The 22,474-nt window shown below is 41.8% G+C and overlaps 1 protein-coding gene across 1 annotated transcript; it reads right to left on the bottom strand.

Annotated features, from left to right (window-relative positions):
- Nucleotides 1-1,225: 1,225 nt before the first annotated feature.
- Nucleotides 1,226-21,915, bottom strand: znf1035 (zinc finger protein 1035). The gene is made up of 3 exons (XM_047598377.1): nucleotides 21,432-21,915; nucleotides 10,409-10,461; nucleotides 1,226-10,328 (listed from the first exon to the last, which is right to left on the bottom strand). The coding sequence occupies exon 3, from the start codon at nucleotides 10,291-10,293 to the stop codon at nucleotides 1,852-1,854; it is 8,442 nt and encodes a 2,813-aa protein (XP_047454333.1). The 5' UTR covers nucleotides 10,294-10,328; nucleotides 10,409-10,461; nucleotides 21,432-21,915; the 3' UTR covers nucleotides 1,226-1,851.
- Between the last annotated feature and the right edge of the window lie 559 nt (nucleotides 21,916-22,474).

The following is a 22,474-nucleotide window of genomic DNA, read 5'->3' as shown; positions in this document are numbered from 1 at the left end:
ATGTTGCTCTTTTGTATATTGTTAAATAGTTGCTCATTGCCTTTAAATATATCTCAAAAAGCTGGGCATTTCTGCTGCAGTCTGCTAAGCTAAGCAGGAAAAGAGCATTCATTTAGTTTTATAGGGTCATTTTAGTGGTGGCACAGTGGTGTGGTGGTGGAGTGTGTCTACGTGGCTTCTCCCACCGTCCAAAGATATGCTCATAGGTTCATTGGTGATTCCAAGTTTGACGTAGTAGGCCGAGTGTAAGTGTGAATAGTTGTTCGTCCCTGTGTTGACCCAGCGGCTTGCGACCTGTCCAGGGTGTACCCTGCCTCTCACCCAATGACAGCAGGGATAGGCTCCAGCCCACACCACCCTCCAGAGGTAAAACTGAACCTAGGTCTAGTGCTTCATATTTACATAATTGTGGATTGATTTGATAGTTAAAAATTTTGAAATTAACTTCTTCACCAGCACCAGTGCACCGCTTCGGTCTTCAACTATTTGCATAAAGCAGTTCTATTGCTAGTTAGTGCTGTTTATACGCCTACTCAATTTTGTCTCCTTCACACGTTGATCTAGTGTGCTACTGAACCTGTGTGAAAAGTTGAGCATATTTCTACTTGGCTGAATAAGTAACGAACCTCTACATTTTCAAAATCATGGACGGCATTCATATTTTTTTTACTTTGGCAGACCTCTCCAACATCTTATTTTAGAATACTTCACTACAGGTGGAAGGACAAAATACATCTTGTAGGCGCATAGACATGTCATTCAGCCTACTTACACTGCATGGACTGTCCATTGAAAATCTATTGATATATGATTAGATAGATAGCTTTCATATCTGTTTCCATGTGAAGAAGTTGATTTATCTATAAAAAATTAATAATGTGACTACAGAGCAAACTATTAAATATTAATAAGCTAACAACATTACATCACAGTCTGAATATTAACCATTAGCAGGGTTGGGATTAACTAATTCATAGCAATTTAAATTTTAAATGCAGTGGAAAAATAATATAATATTTTACAGCACAACATAATATTTTGTTTTTTCCATTTTCATTTTGATGTGAAGGGATATACACTGATTATTTTTAAATCATCATAATCAGACAGAGAATCAATATCAAGAAAGCATCATGCTAGCCTTAAATCTGACAATATAATTTGACAATAATAATAATAATGATAATAATTTTTTCAAAGGACAGAAATACAATTGAGACTCAAATGGATTTTATAGAGACTTTACTCCAAGGTTGAACGCACCAACTAAAATTTCTTACGAAAAGTCACATTCTCAGTTTGTGAAGGGATTTTCAAATAAAAAATTTCTTCATTTTCTTAATTTCTTAAATCTGTACAAGATATAAAAAATACAACCCTTGACAAACACAGAAACCTAATAAACTAAAAATACCAATGGATTAAAATGACCAGTATAAACTTTACATACAGTCAACAAAACTGAGTAAACAGTTTCAAACTATATGTTGAACAACATCATGTTTGATCAGAACTTAGACATTTTATTATCCTCTCATATTCAACCAGCATATTAAACCATTTCTGTAACAGATTTACATACATTTTCACAAAACTAAGAGGGTAATTTAATGTACACAAATCCCAGTATTGGACCTATAAAATAACAAAAAAATACTCAGGAAAAGATGCTCTGTTACGGCGACATTAGCCAAGAGCTTTCTAACAATGCAACCAACAAGGGCAAAAGAAAAAAATACAAAGTGGACCTAAAATTTAACGAGGTACAGTCAGCTGTAAGGCATGAGAGGGATTTCGATATTCTTTACTTGTAATCATTCGAAAAGGAAGGTATGCGGTATATAAGATCTATTACTGAGAGGAGCCAGCATGAGTCTGTTGATGCTCCTCCAGTAGGTGAGGAAAAGCAAAGGCTTTGTCACATTCTGTGCACTCATACACAACTTCACCAACATGACTCTCTTGGTGCTGCTTTAGATGAGACCAATGGCTGAACGACTTATAGCACATGTCACAACGGTACTCTCCCACTTCTTTTTCAGCGTGCAGTCTCATATGCAAAGACAGATCTGGCGACGTACTGAATCTGGCACGGCAATGGGAACATTTGAAGTCATTGTTAGCCGTCTCTTTTAGACGATGCCTACGCTCATGCTCTCTAAGGTACTTCTTCTTGGCAAATGTTTTTCCACAGAAATCACAACTAAATGGCCTCCCACTTGGATGTTGTGTATTTTGATGGTCTAGCAGACCACTTTTGGAAGAGAACTGCATTGAGCAAACGGGGCAATTGAAAAAGTCCTCTCCTGTAACATCAACCTCCTCTTCTTCAGCTGTTGCTTGGTGATAACTTGGACCGGATGACTGGTTTGACTGTTTGGTCTCCACAATTGCCTGCTGTTGATGGGAACAATGGTGCTGGCGGAAAGCATCATGCGACAAGTAGCTCTGACCACACTTTTTGCATTCATATTTAGTTGCTGAAGGAGTCGATTTAGGTTGCTTGTGTTTTACATGGTTGCTTCCAGAATTATCTTTCATTGTTTCAATGTGGATGGGAAAATGACCGATCAGTTCTGTGGCACGAGCAAAATACTTGTGGCAAACTGGGCATATGATATTACCTTTGCCATGTTTAATTTTTGGTGCGCTATCAACATGGCTCTTAAGATGGCTGAGGAAGCTTTGAGAAGACAAAAAAGTAGTGGAGCATTGATTACATGAATATTCCCCTTTAGAATATGATGGGTGATGGGTTGAACTGTGTTTTTGCAGGTGAGATGCATGAAGAAAATGTTTGTTGCAGTCTGCACAAGAGTAGGGTCGCTCCTTGGCTGCCTTGCAACCATGCTCTGACAGCTCCTCTGGGTCTCTAAAACAGTCGTTACAGACACCGCAACGATATTTAAGTTCTGTCCTACAAGCATATGAGTTTTCAGACGGTGGAGTAGACCGTTCATGTTCTCTTGAAACTGAAGGTGGGGGAGGGTCACCTAACTTGGAGTGACTTTTCCGATGTTCAGCTCTACTACTTTTGGAAGGAAACACACGATTGCATATATCACATGGAAAGTTCTCTTCGCGGTGGGCAGACATGTGTTCTGCTAGCTGTGCAGGCCCTGTGAAACTGAGGTGACACTTGGAACAGCGGTGGGGACGACTCTTACCATGAGTATGCTTATGTTTACGAAGTGCAAAGAGGGAAACAAATCCCCTTCCGCACATTTGACATTGAAATTCAGACTTGTGCATCCGTTGATGTTGCTGCAGCTGGGCTGCCTGGAAAAAACATCTACCACATTCTGCACACTCATGTGGTTTTTCACCCAGGTGACACAGCTGATGATCCTCAAGACTTTCTGACGTTGTGAATGTCTTGCCGCACACATGGCACGGGAAGTATGGTGCAGAGTCCGAGTCGCTGCCCTTGCTGCCGTTATCTTCATCCTCACCACTTTCACCAGTTGTACTGACTTGGCTGCTTGATTGTTGTTCACTGCCGCTCTTTTTCTGCACAGCACTCCCAACTTCCTTCTGCTCTTTTTGATGCCATTTTTTATAGTGTCTTGACAGTGATTTTTTTGTTGCGTAGACTTTGCTGCAGAATTGACAAGAAAATGCACTGTTTGCATGACTTTCCTTGTAATGACTACATAAAGCCGGTCTAGTCCAAAACCGTTGAGTACACAGTTTGCAAGCGAAAGGCCTGCTAGGATCATGGAATGCTTTGTGGACTTCAAGTTCAGATATGGTGTTAAAGACCTTGGAGCAATTGGGGCAAGTGTATGTCTTATCTCCATGGATTCTCATGTGTTTTTCAAGACTTCCTTGGGTACTGCACACCCGCCCACACTTGGTGCATGTATTGCGTTTTTTCTCTTGTTCCTGTCTGCCATGGTCTTCAAGGTGACTTATTAGCATTAAGCCATCTGTGAAGCTCTTATCACATTCTGAACATTGATACTGAACTGGTTTCTTTTCTTTAGTTGAGCTGCTCTGCACCTGATTTTCTTCTGAATTTTGTGGGGATTTGTCCATCAGGTCATCTTTGCAAGAAAAGTTGGTCTGCAAAACACCAGTTCCAGTTGTTTTGGAGCTTTCTTTGAAGACAAGAACAGATTCATTCAGTGCAAAATCAATCTCTGCTTTCAGTGGGACTTCCAATGGCTGGGTTACAATATGTCCATTTCTACATCTTCTGTGGTGATTTCGAAGAAGACTTTTATTCCAGAATCCCTTACTGCATATTTTACATTTAAAAGGATGAGCCACAGCATGTACACGAAGATGACCAGTTAGTCCAGCTTTAGTTGCAAAGGACATATCGCAGTCTGGGCAGAAATATTTTTTTGAGACCTCACTCTCCAGGCCTGTGTCTAGTTTAGTTGCATCAGCAACATCACAACTCTCATCCAAAGGCTCCTCTTTTATGTTTGGTATGTTAGATAGAAGTTGTTGTAGGGGAGCAGTTGACACTGGTGGAACCATTGTTTCCAGCTTGTGTGCACTCAAAAAATGTTCTTGGAGCTGTGAAAATAGCAGAAAGCGGGAACTACAGTATGCACAAGAAAAGCCTTTTGGTGGACTTTGAGAGGTTGACGGTTCATCTTGGCAAACTGTTGACACTGCAGACTTTGGTCTTAAAGTACAACTTTTGTTGTGTTCTTCAAGGTTGTCTATGGAGAAGAATCCTCCGCATCCGTCACAAAGCACTTTACTCTGTAGTTTCTTGGTACAATTTAAATAATGACGCTGTAAATAATCCTTCCTGATAAATCTCTTACCACAATATTCACAAGGATATGGCCTCTCTCCTGTGTGCAGGCGGAGGTGCACGCTTAGTTGCCAGCTGTTTCCAAAAGCACGGGGGCAGTAACTGCACACATACTTGTACTTTTTTGCAAAAGAAGGCTGGATCCTCTCTAACATTCGAATTCTTGGCTCATCGAGTGGTCTTGTCACATTTTCTGCTGATCGATTAGTCCCAAGGGGTAAGGAAGCTTTCGTTTCACTGGAGAACCTTTTGCACCTTTTCATCTTCCTGTGCTTTTTCAAAGATTTTTCATGAGAGAATGAAGAACCACATGTACACTTATGTAACTTTGCAGCATGCAACAGAGTGAAATGTCGGGAAAGATTCGACTGGGATGGGAAGCTTTTTAAACAGACTTCACACTCAAATGTCTTCTGCTTTTCAGTAAGCTTATTACCAAACCTAATTTTCCATCCCTTGCCAACATCATTTAAACTGATTTTGGGTATACAGACTTCCAGTCGTCCTTTTATACCTTTACAGCGAGTCTGATGCACTTTGAGATGGTCATATCTCGAAAAGCAGCAGTCACAGACTTTGCAACGATATGGCTTGACTTCATTGTGCGTCAAAATGTGACGTCTTAGGTTTCTAGGTTTCATAAAAGTCTTTGTACAGAATTTACACTTGTACCCAATGTCACCATCTGCTTTGGGCTTCTCTGACTGTTCTGCTGAAGCATCACTTTTGGGTTTCGATAGTTTCTCTTTGTCAACACCATCACAGAAAGCTTCGTGTTGCAAACACATTGTCCGACTTCCAAATCTGTGGCCACAATGCATACATGGATAGGGTTGCAAACCAGTATGTGACACAAGATGTCTCAAGAGTAGTGATCTGTACCTGAACCTCTGTGTGCAGTGAGGGCATTTTAATTTAAGCATCTTGGTTGCATTTGACTGCAAAGACATCTTTTGAACATTCTGACTTGTCTGTGAAGGGCTTTTATCAAAACTGCCAACAGGAGATGATATTCCTGTACTGCACCCTGAAATCTCTCCGCAGTTCCTCTGATGTTGACTTAATTTTGTAATTCCAAAGTACTGCCCACATTTTGAACATTCAAGCAAAGAATTTCTCTTGTGGCCATGCTGATGATTTTTCATCCGTATTTTTTTGCCAAATGTCCGCGGACAATAGGGACACTGATATGGTCTCTTTGGGATAGTGTTGGACTTCACTGTGGCATGTTGCCTGGTTTGAGAAGGCAAACATGTCTGACTGTGAAGTTTAAGGTACATGTCACGGTAAAACTGTTTTCCACAATTGGTGCAGGAAAAGGATTTGTCTCCGGTATGTTTGACCATATGCAAAAGCAAATAGCGCCGACTACCAAAAATATATTTGCAAAATGGACACTGATTACCAGATATATGTGTAAGACAATGCTTTCTCAGTATTTGGGGATCACTGAACACTTGTTTACATAGCGAGCACTGCAGCTGCTCTGGTCCTTTTCTCTCTTTCACAGATTTCAAGGTCTGCTGGGGCTTTAATGGTGTTTTCTCCTCAAGCTGAGGTGCATTGATGTTTCCATTTTTGTGAACATTCACATGTCTAAGGAGTTGTGCGGGATACTGGAACTGCAGATGACAGTCTGGGCATTTAAGCATTCCCCCTTGATGATGTGTGTTTCTATGCTGGATCAGTTCTTCAACAGTTGGCAAAATCTTTCTACATACAGTGCACTGTATCCTACTCTGATGAACAGCTTTATGACAAATCAGATGGCAGAGTCTCTTGAATCCCTTTCTGCATTGCAGACAGCGGTACGGTCTTTCACCACGGTGATTGCGTTCATGTTTCCTCAGTGACTGTGATGAGCCAAAACATTTCCCACAAAAACGACAGCTCAGGGTGAGACTGCTATTTGCTTTAGTGGATTTTAACTTGTCCTTAATCTCTTCAGTCTCCACACTACATGAGGTTTTTGGTTTAGACATGATGGTGGAAGCCGATTTCCTATATTTAAGGATCTTTCCTGTGAGTTTATATGACTCATGTTTCTTCATATGTCTGTACTTTCCAGAAGGATGACGATAAACCGCTGGACAGAGATTGCATTTGTAATGTTTCACAGTTGTGGGAGCTGTTAAAGCTTGGGGTGCTTGTTTTCTCCTTTCATTTTCCTTTGATTGTGGTTTCTGATCATTTTCATTAGTTTTTTGATGGTCAGTGTTTGTCCTTGATTTTGCATTTTCTTTTGCAAGTCGATTAATAGCTTCTCGGAAGCAAGATGTCTTAATATGTCTGTATCGATTGGATGATAAAGTGAAGGTAGCGCGGCACAAGGGGCACTGATATTTACCACCAACTTTTCCCTTGCCGCCATGTATTGCTTTTCTGACACAGTGACGCAAATGACGAGCCCTGTTATAAGAGTACTTGAACCGGCGTGGACATAGAGGACACTTATATTTTCCTCTTATCTCATTTTGTTCCTCACGATTGACTTTTCCAATACACTGATTTGATGAAACTGCTACACTTTTTGCTTTTTGCATACTGGAGAGAAGCTTTTTCTTGTACTCTTCAAAAGTATAGCCTTTGCCACACAGATCCATCTTAAAGATGTCAACAAGTTTTACATAACATTTCGACATATTTGCATATGCACCAATATGTACCACGTCATTTGGCGTTTCACTTTTGTCGACAACCACATCAGAATTTTCAAGTGGCTGGGTGGACTTTTTGCATCTACCAGGTATACGCTTGTGTCTACGCATGGTGCCAGCCTGTGCAAAATACAAGCCACATTCAGTACACTTAAAAGGCGTTGTGCCAGTGTGAGTCCGCATGTGCTTTATATAATGCAATATTTTTGAAAATATGACTCCACACCTGCTGCACCTGTGGCGGCCATGACGATTTCTTTCCTTTGTTTGGCTAGAATTAGAAGAGAGCTGAGGGCATTCTTTGACAATGCCACACAAGTGTTTCACACCTTCTTCATTCCTCGTCAGATAGAGATTACATGTCTTGCAAAACCTAATATTGTGCATTGGATGGCAACCATGGTGATGCTCAATTAGATGGTCTACATTGTAGGTTGTGTGCTGGCAATCTGCACAATGATATGAGTTACTCTTTCCATTTGTTGACTCCAAGGTTTTAAGTAATACAACAGGGTGGAGCAATTTTCTCATTCGTGCAGAGGGTTTAAGTTGAGCTGATGGTCCTTCAGAACAGTCCATGTTGTCAATGTCAGGTCTTGCCACAACTGTTTCTTTATTTTGACTTAAGACAGGTTTAGTTTCATCAGGGTCACACAAAGAGTCTTCTCTTGATAGCGGTTCCCCATACAGCAAGCCAGGCACTGACTGTCCCTTTATGGTAGAGTCCAAGTCTTCAAAAGACTCCCTTGTTACTTCAACTCCATCTCCACTAAAACCTGACTGATCTTGGGCCACCTGATTTGTATCCAGGGGCTGTTGCAGATTTAGAGAGAGGATGGTATTTGTATCTTGACCTGACTGTTCCTCCTCTAAACAAGGATTTATGTCCTTGCTTGAGGTTTTTGGCTCTAAGCAGGATTTTGAACTACTAAAAGCACTATTACTGTCACTGGTTACAGCATGGCTGACAAATTCTGGAGCTGCAGAAGAGTCTGCATTTGTCATTTCCATTTCTAGACAGGGATGCATGTCTGTGTTGGAGGCATCTGACTGTAAGCAGGATTCTGGATGACTAGCCAGACTCTTGACACTAGTACCAAAAGAAAGACTGTCACTAGTGACATGAGAGCCACTGCAATACTGATTGGGAGAGGAGGTTGGAGTTTTTGTCTCTGGGGTTGTTGTTGTTTCCATTCCTATACAGGAAAGTATATCTGTGTTTGATCTATCTGTCTTTAAGTCAAATTCTGGATGTCTAGCAACACTATTCTTTTGCTTTTCATTAGTATCCAAGCAAAGACCATCATCAGTGGCACTGAAATCACTACAGTCTTGAACTGGAGAGGAGGTTGGGGTTTTTGTTTCTAGCGGACTCGTCAATTCCATTTTAAAACAGGATTTTATGTCATTGCTTGAGGTATTTGGCAGCAAGCAGGATTCTGAAAGACTTGCACTGGCATCACTCAAATTGCTATCACTCCTCTCAGCAACACTTTTGCAAACATAGTTTTGAGGTACACTTTCATAGGACTGGTGTTCTGATAACTGCACAGAAGATTCAATGTCATGAATGTTACTCGTACATTGCTGCAAGTCCTGAGTACCATCTATAGAACTGCATACCTGAATCGCTGGTGGATCAGACGTGTGAGAGGTATTTGCCTGGGTATCATTCTCCTGATTGTTGGTTTCCATATTTTCACCTTGACAGTAGGTGGAATTGGGTATTGGAGATTTGCATTTTTCAAAAATGTCATTTTCTGATGATCCTGGTCCTTCCGATTTCCTCTTGAGTTCTTCAATTTTGTCTTGCTCAGCTTCACTCTTTCCATCTTGACCATCTGTGGAGCCTGGATTATTATCTCCTTTGGTTTCTTGGTTGAGTAACTCCTTAGTTTTTTTTCTTAAGACTTGTTCATCAAAGTGATCCTGCTCATAGTCATTTGAAGCAGCTGAAGAGATTTGCTCATCCTCGTGGCTATCTCCAGTCAAGTTTTCATGGCCACTTAAGATATCTGGAGATCTACTCTGTAGAAGATTTCTTTCCATATCACCATTTTGTTTCTGATCTTGACAACAATCATTTCTGTTGTGTACAGTCTCACTCTCTGTGGTTGTTGCCATTAATAAAGTAGTAGAGGAGAGGGCTGTTTCTTTTAGACTTTCCATCTGGCCATCTTGAGCACATTCAGTAATATTTTCTACTGCCTTCATGTTTGATGGCAAAGTTACATTAGTCTCTGTCACAGACTCTGAGCACAGACTCTCAGTTGGCAAGGTCAAATTCCCAGTATGTGTGAAAAACCATTCTGATGAGCTGTGTTCAGTAGGAACATCAGTTGTAGATTTTTGAGGTGAATTACTTGCCATGAATTTTCCAGAAAGTCTTAATTCACCAGAATTGGAATCTGAGCAGCTGCTAACATCTGAGAAGTTCTCAAGAAATGATGTAGCTTGCAATCCACAGTCTTGCTTAAGTCCTTGTAAATCTGTTCCAAAAGATGATGGGAAAGGTCCAGATGTTGGTGATTCATCTGCAGAAAAATCTGAGATCTCACTAATTCCACATTTTTGCAAATAGTCTTTTTCCACTGGTTCTCCATCAGCATGCCATTGTGTATCATTGCAAATTCTCTGATAAACACAGTCTGAACTAGAATTTACAATACTGGGATTTGAGCAATAGTTCGTGTTGAAGTTCAAGGTTGGTGTGGTGGCCTCTGCCCCAGAGAAATCATGATTTCCAATAAAGTTGTCTAAAGGCTGAGAAATGGTTTCTTCTGACTCTGATGTCGTCAAGGCCGTTAGATCTGATGATAGAGGTGTGAGGTCTTCAAAGTATGATTCCCACCCATTAGCCATTCTCTGAAAGGACGGGCACCTAGAGACTCCCAATCCTGAAATCACATAACAGCACAAAATTACTGAATAGAAAATGCAATCAATATCATACAAAAACAGCTAACCAAAAACCTACCTTTTCTTAGACGTATAAGGACAATCCGAGTTGATGTGAGTTACATCGGATACCTGTATAAATAAAACAAAAAATCTTAAATATAGATTTATTCTGACACTTTGCTTTCCTCATGATGCCATCTATCTTATGTCTATTTTATCCTCCTGCAGTAAAACAGTCCCACAACTTAATGCTACCATCCCCATGCTTCAAATTAAGGTCTTTGTCCTTTTGCAAACTGTAATCTGGCTTTTTATGTTGCTTTTGGAGTAATGGCTTCTTGGAGTAATCGCCAAGTGGCCATTCATCCCATGTCAGACCAAAACACAATCATCTCTGGGACACAGAATCCATTTCCTTCCATCCCACCAGGATCATGAAAGTGATTATACATCAGAACTGATCAACCAAGCAGGTCCTTGATCAGGGAAGTGAGCAAGACCACAACAAAGTATATCCTAAAAATTCTCAATGGGGTTATGGACTGGACTCTGTGGTGGCCAATCCATGTGTAAAAATGATGCCTCATGCTCCCTGAACCACTCTTTCACAGTTTGAGCCCGATGAATCCTGGCACACAATGTTGCTGAACCTAGGCTTGACCAACTGCAGCAACCCGAGATCATAGCACAGTCACGACAGGCTTGTACAGTAGACAATAGGCATGATGGGTGCATCACTTCATCTACCTCTCTTCTTACCCTGATGCAACCACCACTCTGAAACAGGGTAAATCTGAACTCATCAGACCACATGACCTTCTTCCATTGCTCCAGAGTCCAATATTTATGCTCAATGGTTAGCCTCACTGATTAGTAGTTTTCTTAAGGCTGCAAAGCTGTTTAGACCCAATCCCTTGCGTTCCCTTTACATTGTACGTGTGGAAATGCTCTTATTTTTACTAATAAACAAAGTCCTAAGTTCTATTGTTGTTTTTCTTCTCTTCACGTTTAAGTGATCATGATCAATCAGGATTTTTTCTGACTACAATTCTTCCTTGATGACGATGGTTCTGCATTATCCTTACAGTTTTTAATAATGCATTGGACACTTGGATGCATGCAGACTAACATCTTGTCCACGGCCCCAGGGTATGTCTTTTGACATGGTTATTCAAGAAATAATTTAACTCATTGCATCAATTGGGATTAAATAACTTTTTGTCAGATGAGTGATAATCGCCCATCGAGTAAGTCCAGGGTATGACTTTTTTTTTGGCCAGGCTGTGTATTAAAAGCCAGTTGGTCGGCTAAGATAGAGCCAAGCTTGGTGCTCTGATACCCTCCTGTAATCACAATCTTTCTTCTTGCATAAAATGAAAGGAAAATGTTTGCTGGTGCCAAAACAGAGCTAACCAATAGATCCAACTCAACTCAGAATAATGGCCTAGAAAAAACAGCTCTGCTAGACAATTTGCTTTTTCACTCGGGGCATCTTATACAGATGTTGGGATGTTCTCAAGCTCTGGCAAAACACTGCAGTGACTTGCACTGGGAAGCACATACACCAAGCACTCATTTTACTGTCTGTGGGTTAGATCCCAGCGAGAGCTCTGGGACTGCATGTGACTCCACAGCCACATGCAATGCAGTGCTTAAAAGAAATTTCAACCATCTGAATTTTATTCACTTCTGTATAACAATACTGTTCAAGTAATTACTGTACCTCTCACTGCTTACAACTTCCATTGCGATTAACGTAAGCTCAAAAACTGGGTTGGTGGGAACATCGTGGAATAGCTTTCCATGACTGAGTAGCTGCATGCAGACTTGTGGACAAACACCTAGTCCAATGCCAAGTGTTGGATGCAGTGGTGTAAAGCATACCGACACTGGACTGTGGAGGAATAGAAACATACTCTGTGGAGCAGTGAATCACAATTCTCTGTTCTCTGTTTGGCACAGTCTGTTTGGGTGAGTCTGTGTATGGTGGATACAAGGAGAAAGTGACCTGCCTGACTGCACTGTGCCAACTGTGAAGTTCTGTGGTGGAAAGATAATGGTATAGAGCGTTTTTTCCAGAATTTCCGCTAAGACCCTTATCTTGATGCTACAGCATACCAAGACATTTTCTCCAAACAGGGAAGGCCCAACATTACTGTGTCCCAGTGCACAAAGCACTGGCTATAAGAGGTTCTATCTAGTACCGCTTTCACATCCAAAATCCTGGGCCGACCCGGGTTGACTCGCCTTTGGTGCGCTTTCACATCGGCAGAAGTCCCTGGTCAGACCGCCTACTGTGAGCGCTGCATGCCTGTTTTTTCCTCCTTCATACGTCATCACGTACATTGCAGATAAATAAGTGGCGCAATGGGTGTATTTTTTTTTAATACCTACAGTTTGTTGTTGACCTGAAGAATGGACCGGTCAAACCCCCGCTCTTTCGAAAGGCTGTTGATATTTAAATAACTCATTGTGCACTGCACAGTGCCTCATATCTTCAGCCAAATCTCCTCTTCTTCTCGGATGCAGAGCAGCTTGCGGACCTCACGATCTAGCCAGTGTGCCTCCATAATTGATAATAAAAAAAGTGTGGGATATCACTATACAAACCGTATATAAACATGGTTGCACACGCATTCCCCAAAGGAACAATCTTATACAGGCCATTTTTCAAATCCTCCTGGACCTCTGCGTCGTCATAGCGACGTCTGATGAGTCTCTTTGTGGCATTCCCCAATTTCCTGAACACAACACAGGACTAATTCACCTATGCACTTCCATTAACCATCGTGTAGCAACACATCTGATTTGTTTGATTGAGAAAAATGCACAAAAATCTCTGCCCTTCAGAGATTGGTCTTCATGGGAATAAACCAAAACTTGTTTTTAAGATGGAGCTTCTACAACGATGCAGTCTGACAGGCCGTCAAGTGACAAAATAAAAATGTAACAGGCAGATACATCAACTTAAGAGACAAAAACCCGGGTCGATGCGCAATCCTGTTCACCTCAAAGCCGCGTCTAGCCGAACCAAACCGATAAAATCCCGGATCGACTACCGGGTCAGCGACCCAGGACCCTTTCACAACAAGCGAAAAACTTGGGACGACGCGGGGCTGGTTATTTTGCTCGATGTGAAAGGGGCTTAGGTTTTCCCCCAGCATCCATATCTTAATGAATGCCAGGTCCACAGATAGACAAAGCCTGTAAATCACTCATCTACCTGGTTGGGGGTATCCCAATAGGCTCAAAAGGAAAGTGAGAAAGGCAATCTTGAACAAACAACAGATTCAGTAACAACCACAAGAAGCTGGTAGCTTACAACAAGCACCCATAAAACCTTAAGGAAAGATCTACTGCCATTGGGTCATGTCTTTACTAAGGGTTGTACAGACAAGTCAATTTCAATGCTGTGTCATGACGCCTTAAGCATCAAGTCAGCTAATTGCTGATCATGAGACAATAATCAGTGGCGGCATGGGTGTATTTTTTTTTAGGCCACCAAGAAGACAAGTGAGAAGCCCAGTGGGTTGTTGCAGCAAACTAGCAGCAGTTCATTAAGTGTGTAGAAATACTTCACTAAATATGAAGCCGATACTATCATGACATGCAAAATAAGCAAGTAAGCCCTGGAAAAAAGTACTACTGCATCTGAAAAGGCATCTGCTAATGCTAGCAGAGGAATGACCAAATCCTCTTAACAACAGTCATTTCACAAATTCACTTAACACCCTACAGTATGTTGATGCAAATCAACAATTCACTGGTGAATTTCATTATCAACGTTGTTAGACCTTTAGCTGCTGTACTGGAAAATAACAAATTTATTTTTATCCCAGTTATACTATCTCAGTGTACCACATGTGGTAAAGTACTATTGAATGCTACTGATGGTAGCAGCTCATATCTGCAGCACACAGTATTGATAAGCTCATGTATTTATGTTCACTTCTGTTGTGTTTTATTAGCGAGTGTTGCTGTGATTGTAGAGTGCTATCAGTAAATGGGCCATGCGAGAGTCAGACGTTATGATAGAGTTGACAGTTTGCAGAGCTGCATATTAGAAGTATCAAGTTGATGGCATTTATGGTACTGGCATGGGCTGCGGTCAACAGTAGCCTGGGTTCAAGCAAATACTTTGGACAAAAGCCTCCACAGCTTCTTTGTGTGAGACTCCACAATATGTATTCAGATCAAGAATATAGATTACATTGTTGCAAAGCATTACTTTTTATCTTCTAACTTAACGAAACATCAGTGAAGGGAGGTGCCCACTTGAAAACCCCAATGATATGCTGCACACTGCCTACTGTTGTTGGCTAGGGTCACTCCTGAAACCCCCTCTCATTACCTCCAGCTGTGGACTAGGCTATGTAGCTTATTTCTGATATAGGCAGAAGGAAGAGGTTTTTGGTTGGAGTGTGGTCACATTCCCATCATCTCTTACATGCTGCTAATGGCCTGGTTATTTAGCTGGTGCTCTCTAGTGGTTTACTTCCGTGGCTAGGCTTATTAGCTGGTGTCTGATAGTGTTTTATTTCTGATCCTAGCAGAACGGAGCGGTGTTGGTTGAAGGGTAGTCACATGTCCCACCACCTCTCATTACTTCATGCTGTGGACTAGGCTACATAGCTGGTGTCTGGTTGCATATTTCTGATGTAAGCAGAAGGGAGAAATGCTTGGTTGAAGTGTGGTCACATTCCCATCATTTCTTAATTACTGCTGGTGGCTAGGCTAGTTAGTAGCTGACCACTGGTCTGCTGGTCGGTTCTCCAGTTGGACTGGGATTCTAAAGGAGTTTTGCCTCAGATTATGGCACAAGGGATCGTAACATCTCATCCTGTGTATTAATGTGTCTTTATTAGTGACGTCAGTGGTGACTTTCAGCTTCGACTCGACTTTCAACATATGACAGCTGACTTCCGAAGTTGTTCAACCCCTAAGTTCTACCATTATCTCGTTCCCCAACTACAGTTAATCTCTACACTCTCTGTTCAGCAGGTTTAACATGAGTTGTTAGATGGGACACAAACCACATACTACTCAACACAATGCAGCAGCAGAGAGTAATGCAGCCCTGGCAGGCTGATGCAAGCTGCCACGCAATGGAGCCATGCATTTTCATCAACTGACTACCCGTCAGATGCAGGTAGATAATGTCTCAGTGCTAACAACACTGCCAACAGCTCTGACACATTTGTGTGGGGCCAAGCCAGCCTCTGTGACCAAACACTGCTCCTGACTTAATGTCACACCACCAGATTCATTGTCATTTCCTACCCTGGATGACACTGTCCCCAGCAGAGTGTTTGGGTATAGAAGAGTCATGATATAACAACATTCAATAGTCGTGACAGAGAGGGCATCAACATCTCTTCATAAAAACATGACACAACAGAAGATGACAATATGAGACCCCATTACACACACATAATCTCAGAGGGCAGGGGTAAGTGTCCCCGAGTATGGCTGCTAGGGCGTGTCAGACAACACGCTGACAGTGTCAAGACAACACCTACTTTTACACATAGGTTATGGTGTTGATAATATCATCATTACACATTTAAGTTCACCGAAACACTTTGAGGTAAACGATAAACAGCATGGGCGTCACCGAGTACAATGTTAGCACTGTTTCATGCATTGGTATTTTAAACAGCATATAATAAACAGCCGCGCATGTACAGATCGCATCAGGATTTCCCGATCGGTGGGATTTCCAGAGCATGATGTAGGGCTAATTCACGTATGCGCTTCCACTTAAAATCTTGTAGCTATCGGTCTCGGGGAAATCAACAGGAAGACTGGTCTTATGGGAGTGGGCCCTGCTCACACATCCTTGGAGCTTTCACAATGGCAGCCTGACAGGCTGCCAAGTGATTAAATCAGAACGCAACAGGCAGGTACATCAACGGTATCAGAAAGTTTAGCGGTAAACATTTCACACTGCAGGCGAGCCAAGACACTAAATTCCCGGGTCACTTGAAGGGTCATTTAACCTGTAAAGAAATAAAGTGGCAACCCTTTCATACTGCAGAAAAGACCTGAGACGACCTGGAACAAGTGTGAAAGAGGCTTTAGATACATTACCTAGAAATGGGTAACCAAAGCCCCTTTCACATCGGATAAAAGCTCTGCTCGGCTTCGATGTGAACAGAAATCAACCTGCTAATTCACACGATGACGTTGATGTACCTGCCTGTCACATTGTCACTGGACAGCCTGTAAGACTGTGTCATTGTAGAAGCTCCAGGGCTGCGAGCACCTCAAAAACACTGTGTGACTGTGTGACTGTGCTTATATAGCTTGTATAGCTGCAGATATCGGGCACTGTGCGGGACACAGTGATTTTTTAGAATATCACCACCTTTTTGAAAAAGCAGGGGCTTGACCAGTCCATTATTCAGTTCATCAACAAACTGAAAGCGTTAAAAAAAAAAAAACACACACACACCACTGTTTACCTCGCTGTGTAGTGTACTTAAATGTGTAATGATGACGTTGTCGACATGATGACGTATGAGATGAAAAAACAAGTTGTCTGAAAATCCTGTGTCAACCCGGTATTTTCATTGTGAAAGGGGCACAATTTAACAGTTTGTCTTAACATTAGCACTCTACTGCAACTAATGAGCAAAGTCAGTGACAGTCAATTAAACATTCATACCCACATTCACATCCATTTGTGGCCTTAGGTGAAAGAATTCAGAAACGGAAGATGTTAGATTGCAACAGTTCTCAAATTATGACTTTTATTAGTCTGTACACTTAATCCATCCTGAGAATGCCGATTAGGAAACTATTTACAGATGTTTCAATAATTTATTTTAACAGTATAAAAAAGGAGGAATTTAACAGCATACAAGTGGTGTACAATGTGGACCTATGTTTTCATGAGAATGCCATCTGCAGGGAACAATGTAAATATAAAAAATTATGAAAAAAAGTGCTTTTCTGGCTGCTTGCTCCTGGAGTGGATATCTGTGAAATGTGCTCATATAGCGCAGGTTGGTTGCCTTGCACTTAAAAGCACTTCTGTCATGGATATCAGTCTAGGAGTTTGTACACAAAAAAAATCATTATTCTGACCATTAAATGACTGTTAACTTGGCGCTTGGCATGCCTATAAAAAAAATATTCAATATGTTTCCCTTTTATTGCTTTTCTAAATGAAATTATGATGTATATCATTTGTTGTTTTTTTCTTTTCTTTCTTTTTTTAATTTGAGGCTGAATGCTTCAAATTACTACCATACTGCCTTCTGTGGAATTCTGCATGAATCTGCCTCATTTTGGCAGCAAAATGTGTGGTGTCCCCTTATCCTTTCACGTAACACAGCAGACTTTCGATCTAATGTCTCTGGCTTAATCCAATGACACATGATTCTGATTAAACTCCTATCATGAGCCATCCATATGTCTGCTGTTGCGCACAGGACTCCGAAGAGAAAGAGCGACTGAAAAGCTAGTGGGGCTATAGTAGCAACAAGGCTTTTTTGCGAAGTTCACACATCAAGTGAGGAAGCAACCAAGACCAGTCAAGTGTCATCCCACAAAATCATCATAAACAGCAAGTCATTCTGGGTGTGGGAGTTCATCAAAGAGTGCCTGGTGGACTCTGCAGACCTAAAAATCCCAAGAAAAAAAGAACATTACATTGTCTAGGTGGACCGTGAGGAGAACGACTGAGGACCTTCAGCTCCAAAGTGAAGTGGCATATTATTAACTTTTTCTCTCTGGCTTTGGACGAGAGCTTTGCTCTGGTGTCTATGAGACAGTCCAGGTACTTGTATTTGACTGTGGGATAATGAACGACTTCAAGTTTGGTAAAGGCTTTGATGAGGAAACTGCAGTATATTTCAAGCCAACACACTCACATGCAAACCCTGATAAAAGTGACACTATCTCCTGATCACCTCCACAGTCTGATGCGGTACTTGCAAGTTTCAGTAATGAAATTTACCAAATTCAGATGTAGACTCTCACTGATGATCATCTGTCAGCTGCGCCTCGCATATGTGACTGGAGTGAGCAAGTAACAAATGGTTAAATGTTAATATTTTATTTAAATTATTTTGGGGAATTTGACTGAATAAATGTAATTTCTCATAAAGCCATCCCACTTTTTCATTGCTTAATCATAACATTTACTCTTACTTGTAAGAGTAAGAGTTTGTTAAAACAATGCAATGTACTACTTTTTCCAAAGGAATAAAATTAATATTATGCAGAATTAAGTTAATAATTAAGTTTGGCCTATTGTCACAGCCCTCCACAATTTCTGATTTGTCCTCTTGGGAAACATAATTGCCCACTCCTGGATTAGATTGTTGGTTTGGTGAACACCAAAAACTCCACATTGCCACAATCACTCGACCTCTACCCTGAAGCATGTGGTGGCAGCGTCATGGTGTGGAGATTTCATTTCGTAGCAGGTCAAGAAAATAAGTATAAGAATAAAATGAAAGCAACATATTCCACTCATAAAAGCAATACAAGACGTACAACATTCCAGGAGGTGAATACCTTTCATAGGCACTGCTGGAAACTAAGAAAACTAAGGTATAACCAAGATAAAGCTACACAAGTTTGTTAACTTTTTCTCCATTAGACAATGACTCTCATTGAGACAAGTCTGGTTTACTGTCAGCCATGCTCCAATTACAGCTAATTGGAGCCGGCGTGAACTGAAGACAAAATACACTTTAACTTTTATTTTTATAAAATCACATGTTGTGTTCTGTGGTTAATAGGGATGGGCATTGAGAACCAGTTCTTTAAAAGAACCGGTTCCAACTGATTGATTTCATCGATACCTTGTCGATTCTTTTCATGCGGAATTTTTACATCTCAGCCAGACAGTGGTGGGTAATGCACCTAAAAGTTGTTTACCAACCACCATATAGCAAAAGAAGAAGAATCTTTATGTCGAAGCACGTGATTTACATCATGTGACACTCACATGACGACAAGGAAGACGCAATGGCACAGAAACGGCAGTACCATCATTTCGTGCAAGGGCGGCGACACCACCAACATGCTGAAGCATTTGTCGACGACACGCGTCATTAAATACAGAGGGTGACAATCTCCGGTCAACAATTGCAGCTATCACTAAGTCTCAGCAGACCAGTGCTAGTGAGGACCCAGTGACCAATTCCCTATTTGTTTTCTTACACAAGCTCTTATCTGAAACTCCGTAAAATTACTGTTGTTTACACAAAACCACAAATGCCTACTTTTTCTAAACCAAAGGAAGGATCAATAAGCAGAATTGATAACGGCATCGGTATCAATAAAATCTTATCGATGCCCATCCCTAGTGGTTAACTGACTGAGATTCTTGAAGATGCCTTCGACTATACGCTTGCCAAGGACTTCAGAAATGTGTTTCTTTTTACAAGCTCAAAACATGAGATGTTTCACCAGAGACAAACCTTTAAAACTCCTGACTAATCTTTAACATGAGCCAGGTGGCCAGGTGTGACGACAGATCTGCTTGCAAAGTCAGTTATTGAATGTATCATCTTCCAAGAGTTAAGATACAAAAACTGCATGAGACATTTTCTGAAATAAAACAGCACAATGTATGCTTTGTGACTGCAGTCACAAATTGGCAGAGGTGTCACAGATCTTCTTCACAGTTTTCTTCAGCCGACGTCCCCACTGCATTGTAACCCGTGGCTGCTTGCTGTAGAAATGTAGGGCACAAGCCCAGTGCTTGCACAACAGCAAATCATCATTACATATTCCAGAAACTGGTTACCAGTATCTGTTTGCTGGTTACCACTACAGTTAAACCAAACAAAATGTCAACCCAGTAAATTCATGATTGGATTTAGTCAACTGATATAAACATGTTGAAATAATAAGAGACGCCACAAACCAAATAATGACAGGACAACAGCTTTAGGTTATACAATGCAACAATTTCACCAAAACTCTTTTCACATGTAATGCACCCCAAGTGAGAATGTCGACGTCAGAACCAGTCAGATCTGATATTTAACACACTGTACACCGATCAGGCATAACATTATGACCACCTTCTATATATTGTACTGGTCTCCCTTGTGCCTCCAAAACAGTTTTGACTGATCAGAGAACGACCATGGGCCTTCTGAGGGTGTCCTGTTTTGTCTGGCAACAGGATGTTGTTAGTGGGGACGTTTGGGTCCTATGGGTTGAGGGGAGGGGTCTCTGTGCATCAGGCTTGTTCTTGTGCATCCCACAGATACTTGAAAGACACTCGTGTGTGTGAGTGTGTGTCTGGCTAAATCGTACTGGGGATGGCCACTGCCATCAAGGAGTGTTGTTGCTATGGGGTGGGGGTGTCGGATCTGGTCTAGGTGGGTAGTGCATCCACACGAATTCCAGGTACTAACGTCTCCCAGTAGAACAGTGAACTGTCACAGATGTTATTTATCTTCCTCATTCCAAACTTAGTAAATGCTGAATATGTATGACAGTGACTGTTTATGTTTAGGGCTCTTCTTGTACTAAGGAATTGTGGGACTAAACCAAAGCAAGCCTGACAACCTGAACTGCAGGCACGCCCCCTGCCAATCATAAATCACAGACTTGATTTTTCCAACAGCACCAACTCAATCAGTGCAAGATAGGCAAGAGTATGGTACACAAAGAAGTTACCTCTTTAAAAATTTACTTTACATAATAGTAATACTAATATAACAATAAAAACCTCAAACGCAATAACCCCACTAATAACTTTAAAGTTACAGTTTATTCTATTTGACAATTTGGACATAGATGCACAATTTTAAACTCTTATATGCTGTGTAATGACCTGGAAACTGCGTGTTGTTAGTGGTGTCATTAGTGTCATTTTAAAATACAGCGTTTTGGCCAACGTGCACTGGAAACGGGGGATCTCAGAAAATGGGCAATACACTGGGCTCAACAAAATATGACCACAGCAGCGGTGTAGCTTGTGAGTACAGCCACGTGTTTGTTAATTTTGCCCTGACGCTGGCTGCTACTGTTCTTGACTACTAGCTGCTAGCTCAATGCTAGCTAGCTAGGGGCTAGCTAGCATTGAGCTAGAGGTCGGTGCAGCTGGTCTTGAGGGAGACTCTTACCAGATCGGGGCTCCGCGTTGCTGCTCCAACAGATATCCTTTGTGGCGTCCAGGCTACATGTTCGGCTACACTGCACATCTGCTTCCTTTGTCAGCATGAAAAGAAGGCGACTACCCTCCTCGCCGAGCTCTTCCGTCTTCAGTGGAGAATGTCAGGGGACCGCTTTTCCTTTCTGTCTATATAAGCAGATGGAGATCGTTCAACCAAAGATCCTTGTGATGTTTTTTTTCAGATCGACGTGGTCCACGCGGCTTGTTATGTAGTGGATGGCAGCGCTGCATGTAGGTCCACATCCATCATGTCGTTTTTTTTTTTTTTATTTGCGCATTCGTGTCCACTGTTCCCGAAAATATGCGTACGTTATACAACTATGGGCTTCAACCAATAATAAGGTGCAAGGACTCCAGGAGAGCCCGCCCCCTTCGTGTCCTCCGGCTTTCAGTGCCACAGCCTGACGGTGCGGTTGCACGACTCCATCCGGGTGACTGCGCCGCGGCTGCTGCAGCGGCTCCTGCACTAATTACGCGCCGGGGTGCACTGGCAGTGCTACTTGTGCTCACTGTGAAGTCCTCAGCGGGGCTTTAGTGCTCTCATGTGCTGTTTCACCACTATTGAGGTCGCATTAAAGTTATGTGGGCTCCCAAGCAGACAGGCGCACTGCAGGATGCCCTTGGTAGACAAGGGGTTAATAAGTTGCACGAAACCATTTTGTGCAAGACTTCCACAAAATGGCGCCACCTCTTTTTGTTCTGGTCTGCTGCAAAACCCCTTGGGCAGGGGAGGCAAGCAAGAACCGTTGAGCAGGTTGTGGGGAGAGGGGCACAGGCACACATTTTCAGAGAGAAGAAAATAAATCTCCAAGCCTACTTCTGGCATAGTGAGTGAACAGGAGCTGATGTTATGTGACCAACTGCATCCTGCCAATGAGAGGAGCAAGAAATGGCTCAGTGGTATAACAGAACTGGACAGATCTCATGAGGGGCCAATCTACTGCAGCCTGCAATAAAAAAATAATAAAATAAAAGGGCAGATCATCTGACATA

This window comes from Mugil cephalus, chromosome 11, assembly GCF_022458985.1.
Source record: "Mugil cephalus isolate CIBA_MC_2020 chromosome 11, CIBA_Mcephalus_1.1, whole genome shotgun sequence".
Taxonomy (NCBI): domain Eukaryota; kingdom Metazoa; phylum Chordata; class Actinopteri; order Mugiliformes; family Mugilidae; genus Mugil; species Mugil cephalus.
This window is presented reverse-complemented; position numbering and strand designations above follow the sequence as displayed.